Raw genomic sequence first — 13,261 nt, 5'->3', positions numbered from 1 at the left:
GCACTGGCAGCCCAGAGAGCAACCTCAGCCTGGGCTGCAGCAGGAGCAGTGTGGGCAGCAGGGCCAGGGAGGGGATTCTGCCCCTCTGCCCCCCGGTGAGAGCCCAGCTGGAGCTCTGTGCCCAGCTCTGGAGCCTGCTGCAGGGAAGGTCTGGAGGTGCTGGAAGGTGGCCAGAGAAGGGCCAGGAGGATGAGCAGGAGGCTGGAGCTGCTCTGCTGTGGGCACAGCCTGAGAGAGTTGGGACTGCTCAGTCTGGAGAGGAGAAGGCTCTGAAGAGACCTTACTGTGGCCTTGCAGTGTCTGAAGGGGGCTACAGGAAAGCTGGGGAGGGACTTTTTAGGCTGCCAGGTAGTGACAGGACTGGGGGGGTGGAACAAAGCTGGAAATGGGCAAATTCAGACTGGGTGTTAGGAAGTTGTTCAGCATGAGGGTGGTGAGAGCCTGGCACAGGTTGCCCAGGCAGGTGGTGGAAGCCTCATCCCTAGAGGTGTTTAAGGCCAGGCTGGGTGAGGCTCTGGACAGCCTGATCTAGTGTGAGGTGTCCCTGCCCATGGCAGGGGGGATGGAACTGGATGATCCTTGAGCCCTGACTGATGGATTCTAGGATCCTCTGGGGTGTCCTGGCAGTGCTGGGGTAAAGGTTGACCTTGATCATCTGAAAGGTCTCTTCCAACCAAAGTGCTTCAATGACTCTGAAGTGAGCACTGCAGGACTTGGCAGATGCCCACACAGGAGGACCTGGGGTCCAACCCTGCACTTGCTGGGGGTTCCCCTGCCAGCTGCAACTGGTGGCCAGCAGCAAGTGAGTGTGTGGGGTGAGCCTGCCAGCAGTGACACCATCCTGGTCTGCCTGGTAGCAGCAAAGGCTACAAAGTGCCCTCAGCAGCAGTGGTTGTGAGGTGCCCTCAGCCTGTCTGGGTGAAGGGGAAGCACCACATGAGCTTGGTCAGTAACTGGCACAGCTGGAAACAAGAAGGCAGCAGGGTGCTGCCCTGTCACTGCTCTTCCCTTCCCCAGATGGGCTGAGGCCACCCAGCTGGAGCAGCCACATGATGGAACCAGTCCCTCAGGGCTGCCTCGTGGAATCACAGAGTTGTTTTGGTTGGAAGAGGCCTCTGAGGTCATCGAGTCCAACCATCAGCCTAAGACCACCACGGCCCTTAAGCCCTGTCCCCAGCTGCCATGGCCACTGCCTTCTTGTCATCCCTGTCACCTGCAGCAAGTCCGGAGGGAATCTGCCCTGGGTTAGGAACCTCCTCCCCCGACGCTGTTGAAACTTCCCCGACTGGCTCAGAGAGCTGGGAGCAAGCTGCAGCTCTGCTCACAGCACAGCAGCCACAGGCAGCTGCACTCAGCAGATTTACAGCTCTGTACAATGATACCCAAAGAAGAAATACCAAAGAAATCCAAACTGCCTCCTGGCCAGATGGAGCTGCCCAGAAGGGCTCAGCGCTGCCCTCTCTTTCTGCCTCTGCTTCCCCAGGCAGACAAAGCAGGCAGCAGAGCTCAGGCTGTCTGCTGCTGGCCAGGATTAGTACAGAGGTTAGAGCAGCCTGAGGAGGGGGTGAGTGGCTGCAGCATCCCAGACCAGAGTGGGACAAGCTGCTGACATTTTGGCTTTTCATACCGAGGCATGGGAGAGACTTCACCATTATCTGCTTCTTACAGCCAAGGATCTAATTCCTCTCCTTAAAGTGTTCCAATTAGCCTCAAATCTTAGTTCTCTGAGGCAGAAGATGGAGGTTCCCCGAGACTCACAGCAGTTGTTTTTCCTTCTGGAGGTCGAGCAGCTGAAGGAGGAGATCTCTGAGTATCAGAGGAGCGGCAGGAGAAGGCTCCCACTGCCTGCCCCAGCCCAGGCTGAAGAAGTTGCTGTGTCCTCGCTGCAGGTAGCCCTTCCAGAGAGCAAACAGAGCCACCAGCCCCCTCTGCACCCCAGCCCTGTGCCATGACTGAAGACACCTGGCTGGTGGGGCAGGTGCCTGTGTTCCCCATGAGTGCATCCTCTGGGGTGGAGGTGTGGGGTCTGTGCTGGGTGTGTGAGCTCCGCTGCTGATGCTCACTCACCAGAGCCCCCAGGGGCTGGGGGATGTGCTGGCTTTGGGGGCTGCAGGCCAGCAGCAGTTTGGAGTCAGCCAGGGCAGCTGCCCAGAGGTGGCTACAGGAGACCAGTCCATGAGCACCACACCCAATATCCAGGGGGAGGTCTGCTGAGGAGAGAGGAGCTTCCTGCTTGGTCCTCCTGTGTTTACTACTGCTCTTGCTTTGGCTCCTGCTGACCCAGCTCTTCCTCCTCCTCCTCCTCCTGCTCCCCAGGGCTGCCTTCCCCTTTAGTGTCTCTGCTGTAGCTTTGCTGGGCTGAGTAGAACTGCATCTCCTTTATACTGGCCTTGGTGTCAGGTTTGCTGTCCCATCCAATCCATTTCCAGCCCAACCCACAGATCTTCTCCCCTTTTCTGATCCTCCTCTGCTGGGAGGCATCATGGGGGGGCAGAGCAGCTCCTGTAGCTTAGCCCAGGTACAGGCTGAACATTGGCATTTTGTTTGGTGCCAACCTTTCTTTGGGGTCCAACTTAGCTCACCTGAGAGAATCACAGACCTTCAGTTTGAGAGGTCAAGAGGGTGTGAAACCCTTCAGAGGAGGGGGCTCAGGAGGAGCTCCCCCACCCCCATCCTCATACAGCTCCCTTTACAGTGAGTGTGACCCTTCTGGGCTGGGCTCCTCCTGTGGCCCAGCTCAGGGCAGCTGCCCTGGCTGACTCCAAACTATGGGCTCCTGTCCCAGCAAAAGCAGCAGGTGGGAGGTTTGCTGCTCTGGCTGGTGAGGTCTCTAACACAGGCAGATGTAGCTGGTGCAGCTCCTGCCTCCCCACTCCTTGCTTCTGTGTGAGACTGGGGAGGCTTTGGGATCACACTGGCCTGAGGTATTGGCCTTCAGTACCTGCTGACTTGCCATCTTCTCTTGCCTCAGGGCACAAAGGATGAAGGGAGGCCTGAAGGAGGCTGTGTTTCAGGCAAGGCTGGCATGGATCAGGAAGACAGGCAGCAGGGTGGAGACAGACTTCATAAACGGTGAGCAGTGCAGGAGTGCTTCAGCTGCTCTGCATTCCTGCTGCTCAGCTGCTGCTGTGCTGGAGCTGTGCTGCTGCTGTGCTGGTGCTGTGCTGGTGCTGTGCTGGTGCTGTGCTGGAGCTGTGCTGCTGCTGTGCTGGAGCTGTGCTGGTGCTGTGCTGGTGCTGTGCTGGTGCTCAGCTGGAGCTCTGCTGCTGTGCTGCTGCTGTGCTGGTGCTGTGCTGGTGCTGTGCTGGTGCTCAGCTGGAGCTCTGCTGCTGTGCTGCTGCTGTGCTGATGCTGTGCTGGTGCTCAGCTGCTGCTGTGCTGCTGCTCAGCTGGAGCTCTGCTGGTGCTTTGCTGGTTCTCAGCTGGAGCTCTGCAGGTGCTCTGCAGGTGCTGTGCTGGTGCTGTGCTGGTGCTCTGCAGGTGCTCAGCTGGAGCTCTGCTGGTGCTCAGCTGGAGCTCTGCTGGTGCTCTGCTGGAGCTCTGCTGGTGCTCTGCTGGTGCTCTGCTGAAGCTCTGCTGGTGCTCTGCTGGAGCTCTGCTGGTGCTCAGCTGGTGCTGTGCTGGAGCTCTGCTGGTGCTCTGCTGGAGCTGTGCTGGAGCTCTGCTGGTGCTCTGCTGGAGCTGTGCTGGAGCTCTGCTGGTGCTCTGCTGGAGCTCTGCTGGTGCTCAGCTGGTGCTGTGCTGGAGCTCTGCTGGTGCTCTGCTGGAGCTCTGCTGGTGCTCTGCTGGAGCTCTGCTGGTGCTCAGCTGGAGCTCTGCTGGAGCTCTGCTGGAGCTCTGCTGGTGCTCTGCTGGAGCTCTGCTGGTGCTCTGCTGGAGCTCTGCTGGTGCTCAGCTGGTGCTCTGCTGGTGCTCAGCTGGAGCTCTGCTGGAGCTCTGCTGGTACTCTGCTGGTGCTCTGCTGGTGCTATGCTGGAGCTCTGCTGGTGCTCTGCTGGTGCTGTGCTGGAGCTCTGCTGGTGCTCAGCTGGAGCTCTGCTGATGCTCTGCTGGTGCTCAGCTGGTGCTCTGCTGATGCTCTGCTGGAGCTCTGCTGGAGCTCTGCTGATGCTCTGCTGGTGCTCTGCTGGTGCTCAGCTGGAGCTCTGCTGGTGCTCAGCTGGTGCTCTGCTGATGCTCTGCTGGAGCTCTGCTGGAGCTCTGCTGATGCTCTGCTGGTGCTCAGCTGGTGCTGTGCTGGTGCTCTGGCTGCTGCCTCTGTGTCTTGCAGGCTGCTGTGGTACTCTGCTGGTTTAGGCTAGGATAGACTTAAATTTGTCCCTCTGCTCTGGGATAGAGTTAATGTTACTGTGCTCTGGGACAGAGTCAGCCTTGTTCCTCTCTGGGACAGAGTTAACCTTGTCCTGTGCTCCGGGGCAGAGTGAACCTTGTCCTGTGCCCTGGACAGAGTTAACCTTGTCCTGTGCCCTGGACAGAGTTAACCTTGTCCTGTGCCCTGGGACAGAGTTAACCTTGTCCTGTGCCCTGGGACAGAGTTAACCTTGTCCTGTGCTCCGGGGCAGAATTAACCTTGTCCTGTGCCCTGGACAGAGTGAACCTTGTCCTGTGCTCCGGGGCAGAATTAACCTTGTCCTGTGCCCTGGACAGAGTTAACCTTGTCCTGTGCCCTGGGACAGAGTTAACCTTGTCCTGTGCCCTGGGCAGAGTTAACCTTGTCCTGTGCCCTGGACAGAGTGAACCTTGTCCTGTGCCCTGGACAGAGTTAACCTTGTCCTGTGCTCTGGGACAGAGTTAACCTTGTCCTGTGCTCTGGGACAGAGTTAACCTTGTCCTGTGCCCTGGGACAGAGTTAACCTTGTCCTGTGCCCTGGGACAGAGTTAGCCTTGTCCTGTGCCCTGGACAGAGTTAACCTTGTCCTGTGCTCTGGGACAGAGTTAACCTTGTCCTGTGCTCTGGGACAGAGTTAACCTTGTCCTGTGCCCTGGGACAGAGTTAACCTTGTCCTGTGCCCTGGGACAGAGTTAGCCTTGTCCTGTGCCCTGGACAGAGTTAACCTTGTCCTGTGCCCTGGACAGAGTTAACCTTGTCCTGTGCCCTGGGACAGAGTTAACCTTGTCCTATGCCCTGGGACAGAGTTAGCCTTGTCCTGTGCCTGCAGCACAGCAGTGTGGGGGCAGTGCAGTCCCGAGGGGGTCTCAGCCCTTGGCACAGAGGGCTCACAGAGAGCTCTCTGCAGTTCGTTGCTCTCCTGGCAGCAGAGGGTTGGGCCCTTGTGGCTGTCTGCAGCAGAAGTGGTAGGTTTGAAACTCATTTGCCCTCGGGAAGCTTTCTGTGGGGCTGGCTCATGTCCAGAGCTGCACCTGGCTTGCAAACTTCCATATGGGATCTTTAAGGGGAGTTGGGAGCTTTGTTCCCTGTGGCCTGCTCGGGAGGCTGCTCTGGCTCCTCTAGAAGGAAGGGGGGACCTGATCCCATCCCTCTGACTCTTCCCTTCAGATGCCCAATCCTCCTCCCCCACCTCCAGCAGTGGGTTTTGCCAGTGCCTCTCTGCTGCTCACCTCCTTCTGCCTGAGCAGTTCTCTCACCAGGATCTGTGTGGAGCCTACCACCACCTAAACAGGAGCAGGGACAGGTCCTGCTGGCTGTGAGACTGGAAATGAGGACAGAGAAGCTCCCTGGTGACATCACATTGGCTTTTGCTCACCAGTGCTGAGCAGGGGGTGGGTGGTGGCACTCCTGGCCTCGGTGGTGTCACTCTTTGCTGTGTAGGTGCCGAGAGGTGCTGGGAACCAGGGAGGGCAGGAGCTGGGAGCCCCCTCACAGGCTGCAGAACCTGGAACAGGAGCAGGAGGACTCGGTGGAGTGCAACGAAGAGCTGGAGTCAGCCCTGGGAGGGACACAGATCCACAGCAGGCAGGAGAAGGAGCAGCTGGAGGCACTTCACTGCAAGGTGAGTAAGGAGCAGCAGAGCTGGGGTTGAGTTTTAGAATGCTGGAATCACTTTGGTTGGAAGTGACCTCCAACATCATCCAGCCCAACCAGTCTCTGACTCTGCTGAGGCTGGTGATAATCCATGGCCCTCAGCACCACACCTGCAGTGCTGAAACTCCTGCAGGGCTGAGGATTCAGCCACCAGCCTGGGCAGCTTGCTGCACCTTTGACAGCCCTTTCAGTGAAGAAGTTTCTCCTCATGTCCAACCAAAACCTACCCTGGGGCATCTTGAGGCCATTTCCTCTTGTCCTGTCACTTGTTCCTTGGGAGAAGAACTCAACCTCAACCTGGCTCCAGCCTCCTTTCAGGGAGCTGTGGAGAGCAATGAGGTCTCTCCTCAGCCTTCTTTTCTCCAGACCAAACACCTCCAGCTCCCTCAGCTGCTCCTCACCAGCTCTGTTGCCCTTCTCTCGACCTGTTCCAGCCTCTCAATGTTCTTCTTGGAGTGAGGGGCCCCAAACTGACCCCAGGATTTGAGGTGTGGCTTCACCATTGCTGTGTACAGGGGGACAGTCCCACTCCTGGTCCTGCTGGTCACACTCTTGCTGATTCAGGCCAGGGTGCTGGTGGCCTTCTTGGCCACCTGGGTACACAGTGGTTCATCTTCAGCTGCCTGCTTTGGTTCAGCCTAGCTCCTTTTCTCTCTGCCTATTGGCTGGTGAAATGGGAAGGTGTTTGACCTGCAGCCTGCTCTGCTTTGTGTGGCAGATATGTCCCTGGCAAAATCTGCTGCCTGCAGAAAAGAGGGGAAAAGAGAGGAAAAAATTCAGCAGTGAGTAAATGGAACTGACTTGGAGGTGCAGATCCTCCCAGGGTCACAGCAGCGTTGCCCCTCTGAGCTCCTGTCCTCCCTCCTTGGTGCTTGGGTGAGCAGAGCTCCCCAGCTGAGCCTCCTGCACCCACAGGAGAGCTGAGGCTGGGGACTGCTTCCTGGCTGAGCTGCAGCTGGGCCTTGCAGCTTCAAATTCCAGTTGCATCTTTTGCTCTGGAGCAATTTCTGGTGAAGCTTTGGTAGCTCAGAAGCTCAGATCTCCCCTGAGGCTGTCCCAGATGGCATCACTGCTCCCAATGGACTCCAGTGTTGATCTCACAGAACCATCACCCCTTGGCCTGGCACAACAGACCCTGCCCAAAAGTCTGGCCCCAGCTTTCTGCTCAGCCTCTTCAAGCACTGCAAGGCCACCAGGAGCTCTCCCTGGAGCCTTCTCCTCTGCAGGCTGAACAAGCACAACTCTCCCAGCCTGGCTCACAGCAGAGCCCTCCCAGCCCTGCCAGCACTGCTGTGGCCTCCTCTGGCCCTGCTCCAGCAGGTCCCTGTCTGTGCAGAGGGCTCCAGAGCTGCCCCAGCACTGCAGGGGAGATCTCAGCAGAGCTTCTCCACAAGGCTGCTCTCCTGCCCTTCCTCCTCAGCCTGGATTGCTGCTGGAGGTTGCCCCAGCTCAGGGGCAGGACCTTGCCCTTGGCCCTGCTGGCCCTCCTGAGGCTCCACTTCTCCAGTTTGTGCAAGTGCCTCTGGATGGATCTCGTCCCTCTGTTGTGTCAGCCACACCACTCAGCTTGCTGTCGTCTGCAGACCTGCCGAGGGTGCCCCTGGCTGCTGCCTGTGTCACTGCCGAGCTGCTGAGCAGCGCCGGGCCCGGCGTGGGGCACTCATCACCAGGCTGCCCTGGACACCACAGACAGGTCTGCAGTCGAGTGGTGCTCAGAGGTTCCTGCAGCTGCTGGGCTAGGAGATGGCAGCCAAGTGAGAGCTCATCCCATGGGAGTGCTGAGCTGGCCACACACCTCCGGGGCAGCTCGCTCCGAGGAGAAGGTGAATCACTTCTCAGCGACCACTGACCGAGAGGGAGGCATCTCCGAGCAGCCTGGAGGCCTCTGGAGGTGCTGTGCTGGAGGCTGCCAGCTGGCCTCACGTTTCTGAGCATGCAGCTGAGGAGCCAAGGGCAGGCTCTGTGGTGGGAAGGACCAAAGGGCTGCCCCCCAGGGCTGGGCAGGCTTTGTTCAGCAGACACTTCCTCACCGAAGCAGGAACCCTCCACAAATCCAACAAGATGTGGTCCCAGCTTGGACAAGTCCCTGCTTTCCTCAGAGTGCTGGGGGATGCACTGGGGCACTGAGTAGCCTGGGAGGTGGAAGCTGTGGGGGCTGGCATGGGCTGGGCAGCCACTGCAGCTGCAGGAGGGACAGACCTGGGGCACAAGGGCAGGCTGGGGGAAAGAGAAGGTGAGTTAAGCCTTGGCTAGATCCAGCATCCAGAGTCACAGACTGCACTGGGTTGGAAGGGACCCCCAAAGCTCATCTTGTCCAACCCCCTGCAGCCAGCAGGGACACCTCAGCTAGAGCAGGCTGCACAGGGCCACAGCAACTCTGACCTTGAGTGTCTCCAGGGATGAGGCCTCAAGCACACCTCTGGGCAGCCTGTTCCAGTGTCTCCCCACCCTCACTGTGCAGAGCTTCCTCCTCATGTCCAACCTAACTGTGCCCTGCTCCAGTCTCAAACCACTGCCCTCTGCTATCCCCACAGGCCTTCTGAACAGTCCCTCCCAGCCTGCCTGGAGGTCCTCTTCAGATACTGAAATGCAGCTCTGAGGTCTCCTCTTCAGGCTGCACAGCCCCAACCTTCCCAGCCTGTCTCCATAGCAGAGGTCCTGCAGCCCTCTGGTCATCTTTGTGGCCTCTCCTCTGGACCCACTCCAGCAGCTCCATGTCCCACAGCTGGCCCCAGCCCTGCAGGAGAGGTCTCCCAGAGCAGAGCAGAGGGGCAGGATCCTCTCTCTCCATCTCTGCCCACCCTGCTTGGCATGCAGCCCAGGCTGCCCTTGGCCTTCTGTGCTGCCAGTGCCCACTGCTGGCTCCTGCCCAGCTTCTCCCCCACCAGCACCCCCAAGGCCTTCTCTGCAGAGCTGCTCTCAACCTCAGCCTGCCCCAGCCTGGGTTGGTACTGAGGATTGTCCTGACCTGGGTGCAGGTTCTTGCACTTGGCCTTACTGAGCCTCCTGAGAGTCTCCTCAGCCTCCTCCACCCTGTCCATGCTCCGAGGGAGGCTGCAGAGCTGCTCCCTGCATCTCCAGGGGGCTTGTGGATGCCCTGGAGGTGGTGAGGGAGGGGCTGGGCAGAGGCAGGTGTGCTGGAGCCTGGAGCCAGCCGTGTGCTGCTGCCTGCCAGCCTGCCCCACGGGAGGAGCACTTGGGAGTCCTTTCTCTTGGCATGCCTGGGAGAGCCTTGGCTGCTGAGAGCACTGAGTCAGAACGGGGCCAGCAGGGCACAATGGCAGCATTGTTCTGCTGCTGGCACCAGGCTGATTTGTGCAGCTTCAGTGTCTGAAAGTTAGCAGCTTGGAGGGGAAAATGAGGGCAGTGCTGGCAGTGAGTGGCTGGGAATGAGCTGTGTGGCCCAAGGCTGGCTGGGGGTGGGAGGGGGAGGTTAGCTGTGCTCCAGAGCCCTTCCACAGCTCTAGTGCCCTGCTGGAGCCCAACCATCACCTCCCACGTCAGAGGAGGGGGTTCACTGCCCTCCAGCTCTTCCCTAGGCGGCCTGGGTGTTCACCCCAGGCGTCTCTAACACCTTGATGGGGCAACTCCGTCTGCCTGGTGGGGAGAGCTGCGCTGCTCTGGCCGGAGATGCTTCCTGCTGGGAGCTCCAAGAGAGCCACCTCGTGCCTGAAGCCTGCAGTGACAGCAAAACCATCCCTGGGCCAGGAGAGTGCCCAGGACAGCCAGGATGAAGGTGCTGAGCCATGGAGCAGGCTGCCCAGAGAGGTCCTGGAGCCTCCTTTGCTGGAGATCCTGCAACCCCCCCCGGGCAAGCTGCTGTGGCTGCCCTGCTTTGGCAGGGGGGTTGCACTGGGTCATCTCCACAAGTCCCTTCCAGCCATGCTGGCAGCTTCTGTGCTTCACCATCGACTCACCCCAGTGAGTGGAGTGGCTGTGCTGTTGGTGTGGCTGCAGGGGATGTGGGGACAGCTGCAGCTGGGCTTCACCTGCAGCTGGGAGTGGAGCAGGGCTGGGGGAGCCAAGCCTGGGACTTCACAAGGCTCAGCAGGAGCTGCAGTGGGGAGGAGGAGCTGGGCTGCTCCCTGCTGGTTGAAGCCCTCTGAAGCTAATCATTGCCATGAGACCCCTCACAAGGTGTAGCTGCCTCGGGGTGATGCCAGCACAGTGAGCACTTGTCCAGGCACCCTCCTCTGCCACGGGAAGCTCAGATCAGCCTTTTGCTGGTTCAAGTCCAGAGTCCTCAGAGCATTGCAGAGGGAGTTCCAACCTTCTGTGGGTCACAGAGGGACCAAGCCAAGTCCTGGTGGATCAGGTTGAACAGCTGCTTGGATGAGATCAGCTGTAGGAGCAGGCACTGCAACCGCCTGGGGAAGGAGGAGCATCTCATGGGGCCCTCTGTGCTGGACAGCAGCATGTAGAAGGCCTCCAGGCTGGGGGGCCCTGGGTTCCCAGCCTGTGTCTGGGGCATGTCTTTGCCTCTGTGAAGGCTTCTTTGCTTTTCTGCCTTGGCCTTGGCTGTGTCCTTCACCCTCTGAAGCAGCAGGATGGGAGCTGTGAGCTGGAGCTAGCCCAGGCTGGGGGCTGTGCACATCCCATAGCAGCCCTCATGGCACACATGGGGCTTGTTCTGGAAGGGCAGCACGAGGAGCAGGTTGGCACTGATGGTACAGAACTGGGGGGTGGCTGACACCCCCCAGGCTCTGCTGCCACCCAGGCAAACCTCGTGGAGTTCAGTAAGGGCAAGGGCAGGGTCCTGCACCTGGGCAGAAATACCAGCAGGCAGCAGGGCAGGTTGGGGCTGCCCTGTTGGAGAGCAGCTCTGTGGAGAAAGCCCTGGGAGTGCTGCTGGGCAGCAGGTTCTGCATGGCCTGTGGCAGCAGTGTGCCCTCTTGGGCAAGAGAGCCAGTGGCAGCCTGGATGGCATCAGCAACAGTGAGGCCAGCAGGGCTGGGGAGGTTCTGCTCCCCCCACTCTGCTCTGCCCTGCTGAGACCACACCTGCAATGCTGTGTCCAGTTTTGGGCTTCCCATTCCCTGAGAGACAGGGACCTGCTGGGGAGAGTCCAGCAGAGAGCCACGAGGATGACTGTGGGACTTGAGCATCTCCTCTGTGGAGAGAGCCTGAGAGCCCTGGGGGTGGTTAGTCTGGAGAGGAGAAGGCTGAGAGGAGATCTGAGCAATGAGCACAAACATCTGAGGGGTGGGGGGCAAGGGGCTGGGGCCAAGCTCTGATGGGTGCTCAGCAGCAGTAAGCCAAGGAGCAACAGCTCCAAACTGGAACAGAGAAGCTCAACAGGAGGAGAGACTTCTTTGCAGTGAGGGTGGCAGAGCCTTGAGCAGGCTGCCCAGAGAGGTTGTGGAGTCTCCTTCTCTGGAGGCTTTCCAAACCTGCCTGGATGCATTCCTGTGCCAGCTGCCCTGGGTGATGCTGGGTTGGACTGGATGACCTCTGGAGGTCTCTCCCAACCTCTAGAGTTGTGTGGTTCTGTGGCAGCTGTGGGCACTGCTGTGGCTTACCCTGGGGCTTGTCTGTGTTCAGATCCTGAGCTCAGGAGCAGAGGCAGTTGGCGAGCAGGGGAGCAGAACAGAGCTGAGTGGAGAAGAGCAGGCAGCAGCTGGCACACGAGAGATACAGCAGGTGAGAGGCTGCTCTGGGCTCGGTTAGAGAGGTGAGAAATGAGCATCTGCTGTGGGTGGGCTTGGTCCCTTCAGCCCATGGGGGAAGGGTGGTGGGAGTGGAAAGAAGCTGCCATGTCCTGTGTGGCAGAAAGCAGCTCAGAAGTCTTCTTTACAGAATCATGGCCTCAAGAATCGCAGCACAGAGCTGGCTGGCAGAGAGCTCCAAGCTCCCCCAGGCCCACCCAGCACTGCAGGGTCCCCATTCAGCCATGGCCCTAAGCCCCAGGCCCACACAGTGCTCAACACCCCCAGGGGTGGGGACTGCAGCCCTGCCCTGGGCAGCCCATTCCAGTGTCTGAGAACCCTCCCAGGGCAGAAACATTTCCTGGCATCCAGCCTGAGCCTCCCCTGGGGCAGCCTGGAACCATTCCCTCTGCTCCTGTCCCTTGGCACCAAGCAGCAGAGGCTGCCCCCTCCTCTGCCCAACCTCCCTGCAGGCAGCTGCAGAGAGCAAGGAGGTCTCCCTCAGCCTCCTCTGCTCCACCTGCACCCCCCCAGCCCCCTCAGCCCCTCCTCAGCCCCAGCTGCCCCAGGCCCTGCTCCAGCCTCGCTGCCCTGCTCTGCACAGGCTGCAGCCCCTCAGTGTCCTTCCTGCAGTGAGGGCCAGAGCTGAGCACAGCACTCGAGCTGTGGCCTGCCCAGTGCTGAGCACAGGGGATGGGCACCTCCTGGCCCTGCTGCCCACCCTGCTTCTGGCCCAAGCCACCATGCCAGGGGCCTGCTTGGCCAGCTGGGCACTGCTGCCTCTGTGCAGTGAGTGCCAAGCAGCAGCCCCAGGTCCCTCTCCAAGCTGCAGCTCTCCAAGCACACATGCCCAGGTCTGGAGCTCCCCATGGGGTTGCTGTGACCCAGGGGCAGGACCTGGCCCTTGGCCTTGCTGAGCCTCACCCAATGAGCCTTGGCCCATGGCTCTGCCCTGTCCAGACCCCACTGCACTGGGGCTTCCCTAGCCCCTGGGAGATGGGCACAGCCACCCAGCTCGGTGTCTTTGCAGGACAGCAGCCAACATCCCAGCATTACTTCCCTGAGAACTCTCCTCTCTCAGGGGGGTGTCTTCCTTCCAGCACTGTCAGCTGAGGAGTCTGTTCTCTCCCAGCTGGGGCTGAAAGGTTCACACTGAGCTTCAAGGTTCAGTGGCACCCAAGCAGAGCTCAGAGGTGCTCAGGAGGCTGCTTCCCAGGTGGGTCTGGGCTGACCTTGCAGACTGTTAAGCTGCCAGCCAGCTGCATCTGCCTGGTGTTGAGGGCTGACCAAAGGTGGGCCAAGGCTTTGCTAAGGTACCTTGGGCCAGGTGGAGCTCCAGGCCTGAGATTCATAGAATCCTCAAATGGTTCATGTTGGAAGGGACCTTGAAGGTCACCCAGTTCCAGCGACCCCCCCCAGGCAGCCTGTGCCAGTGCCTCCCCACCCTCACTCCCCAGAATTTCTTCCTCATCTCCCTTCTGTCTCCTCTCTGCCAGCTCAAAGCTCTGCTGTCCCTCCTGTCACACCCAGCTCTTGTCAGGAGTCCCTCCCCAGCTCTCCTGTAGCCCCTATCAGATACTGGAAGGCTGCTCTAAGGTCTTGCTGGTGATGACCTAAACCATGCCAAGAGTCT

General features: G+C 59.7%; 1 protein-coding gene across 1 annotated transcript in view; it reads left to right on the top strand.

The window, feature by feature from the left end:
• Positions 1-13,261, top strand: part of CCDC30 (coiled-coil domain containing 30) — a 42,521-nt gene that overhangs the window by 6,947 nt on the left and 22,313 nt on the right. Inside the window, exons 3-6 of the mRNA XM_064171857.1 lie at positions 1,782-1,889; positions 2,972-3,072; positions 5,771-5,951; positions 11,525-11,623. Coding sequence (XP_064027927.1) covers positions 1,782-1,889; positions 2,972-3,072; positions 5,771-5,951; positions 11,525-11,623 — 489 coding nt within the window. The remainder of the gene's footprint in view (positions 1-1,781; positions 1,890-2,971; positions 3,073-5,770; positions 5,952-11,524; positions 11,624-13,261) is intronic.

The sequence above is a fragment of the Pogoniulus pusillus genome, chromosome 36 (genome assembly GCF_015220805.1).
Source record: "Pogoniulus pusillus isolate bPogPus1 chromosome 36, bPogPus1.pri, whole genome shotgun sequence".
NCBI classification, from domain to species: domain Eukaryota; kingdom Metazoa; phylum Chordata; class Aves; order Piciformes; family Lybiidae; genus Pogoniulus; species Pogoniulus pusillus.
This window is presented reverse-complemented; position numbering and strand designations above follow the sequence as displayed.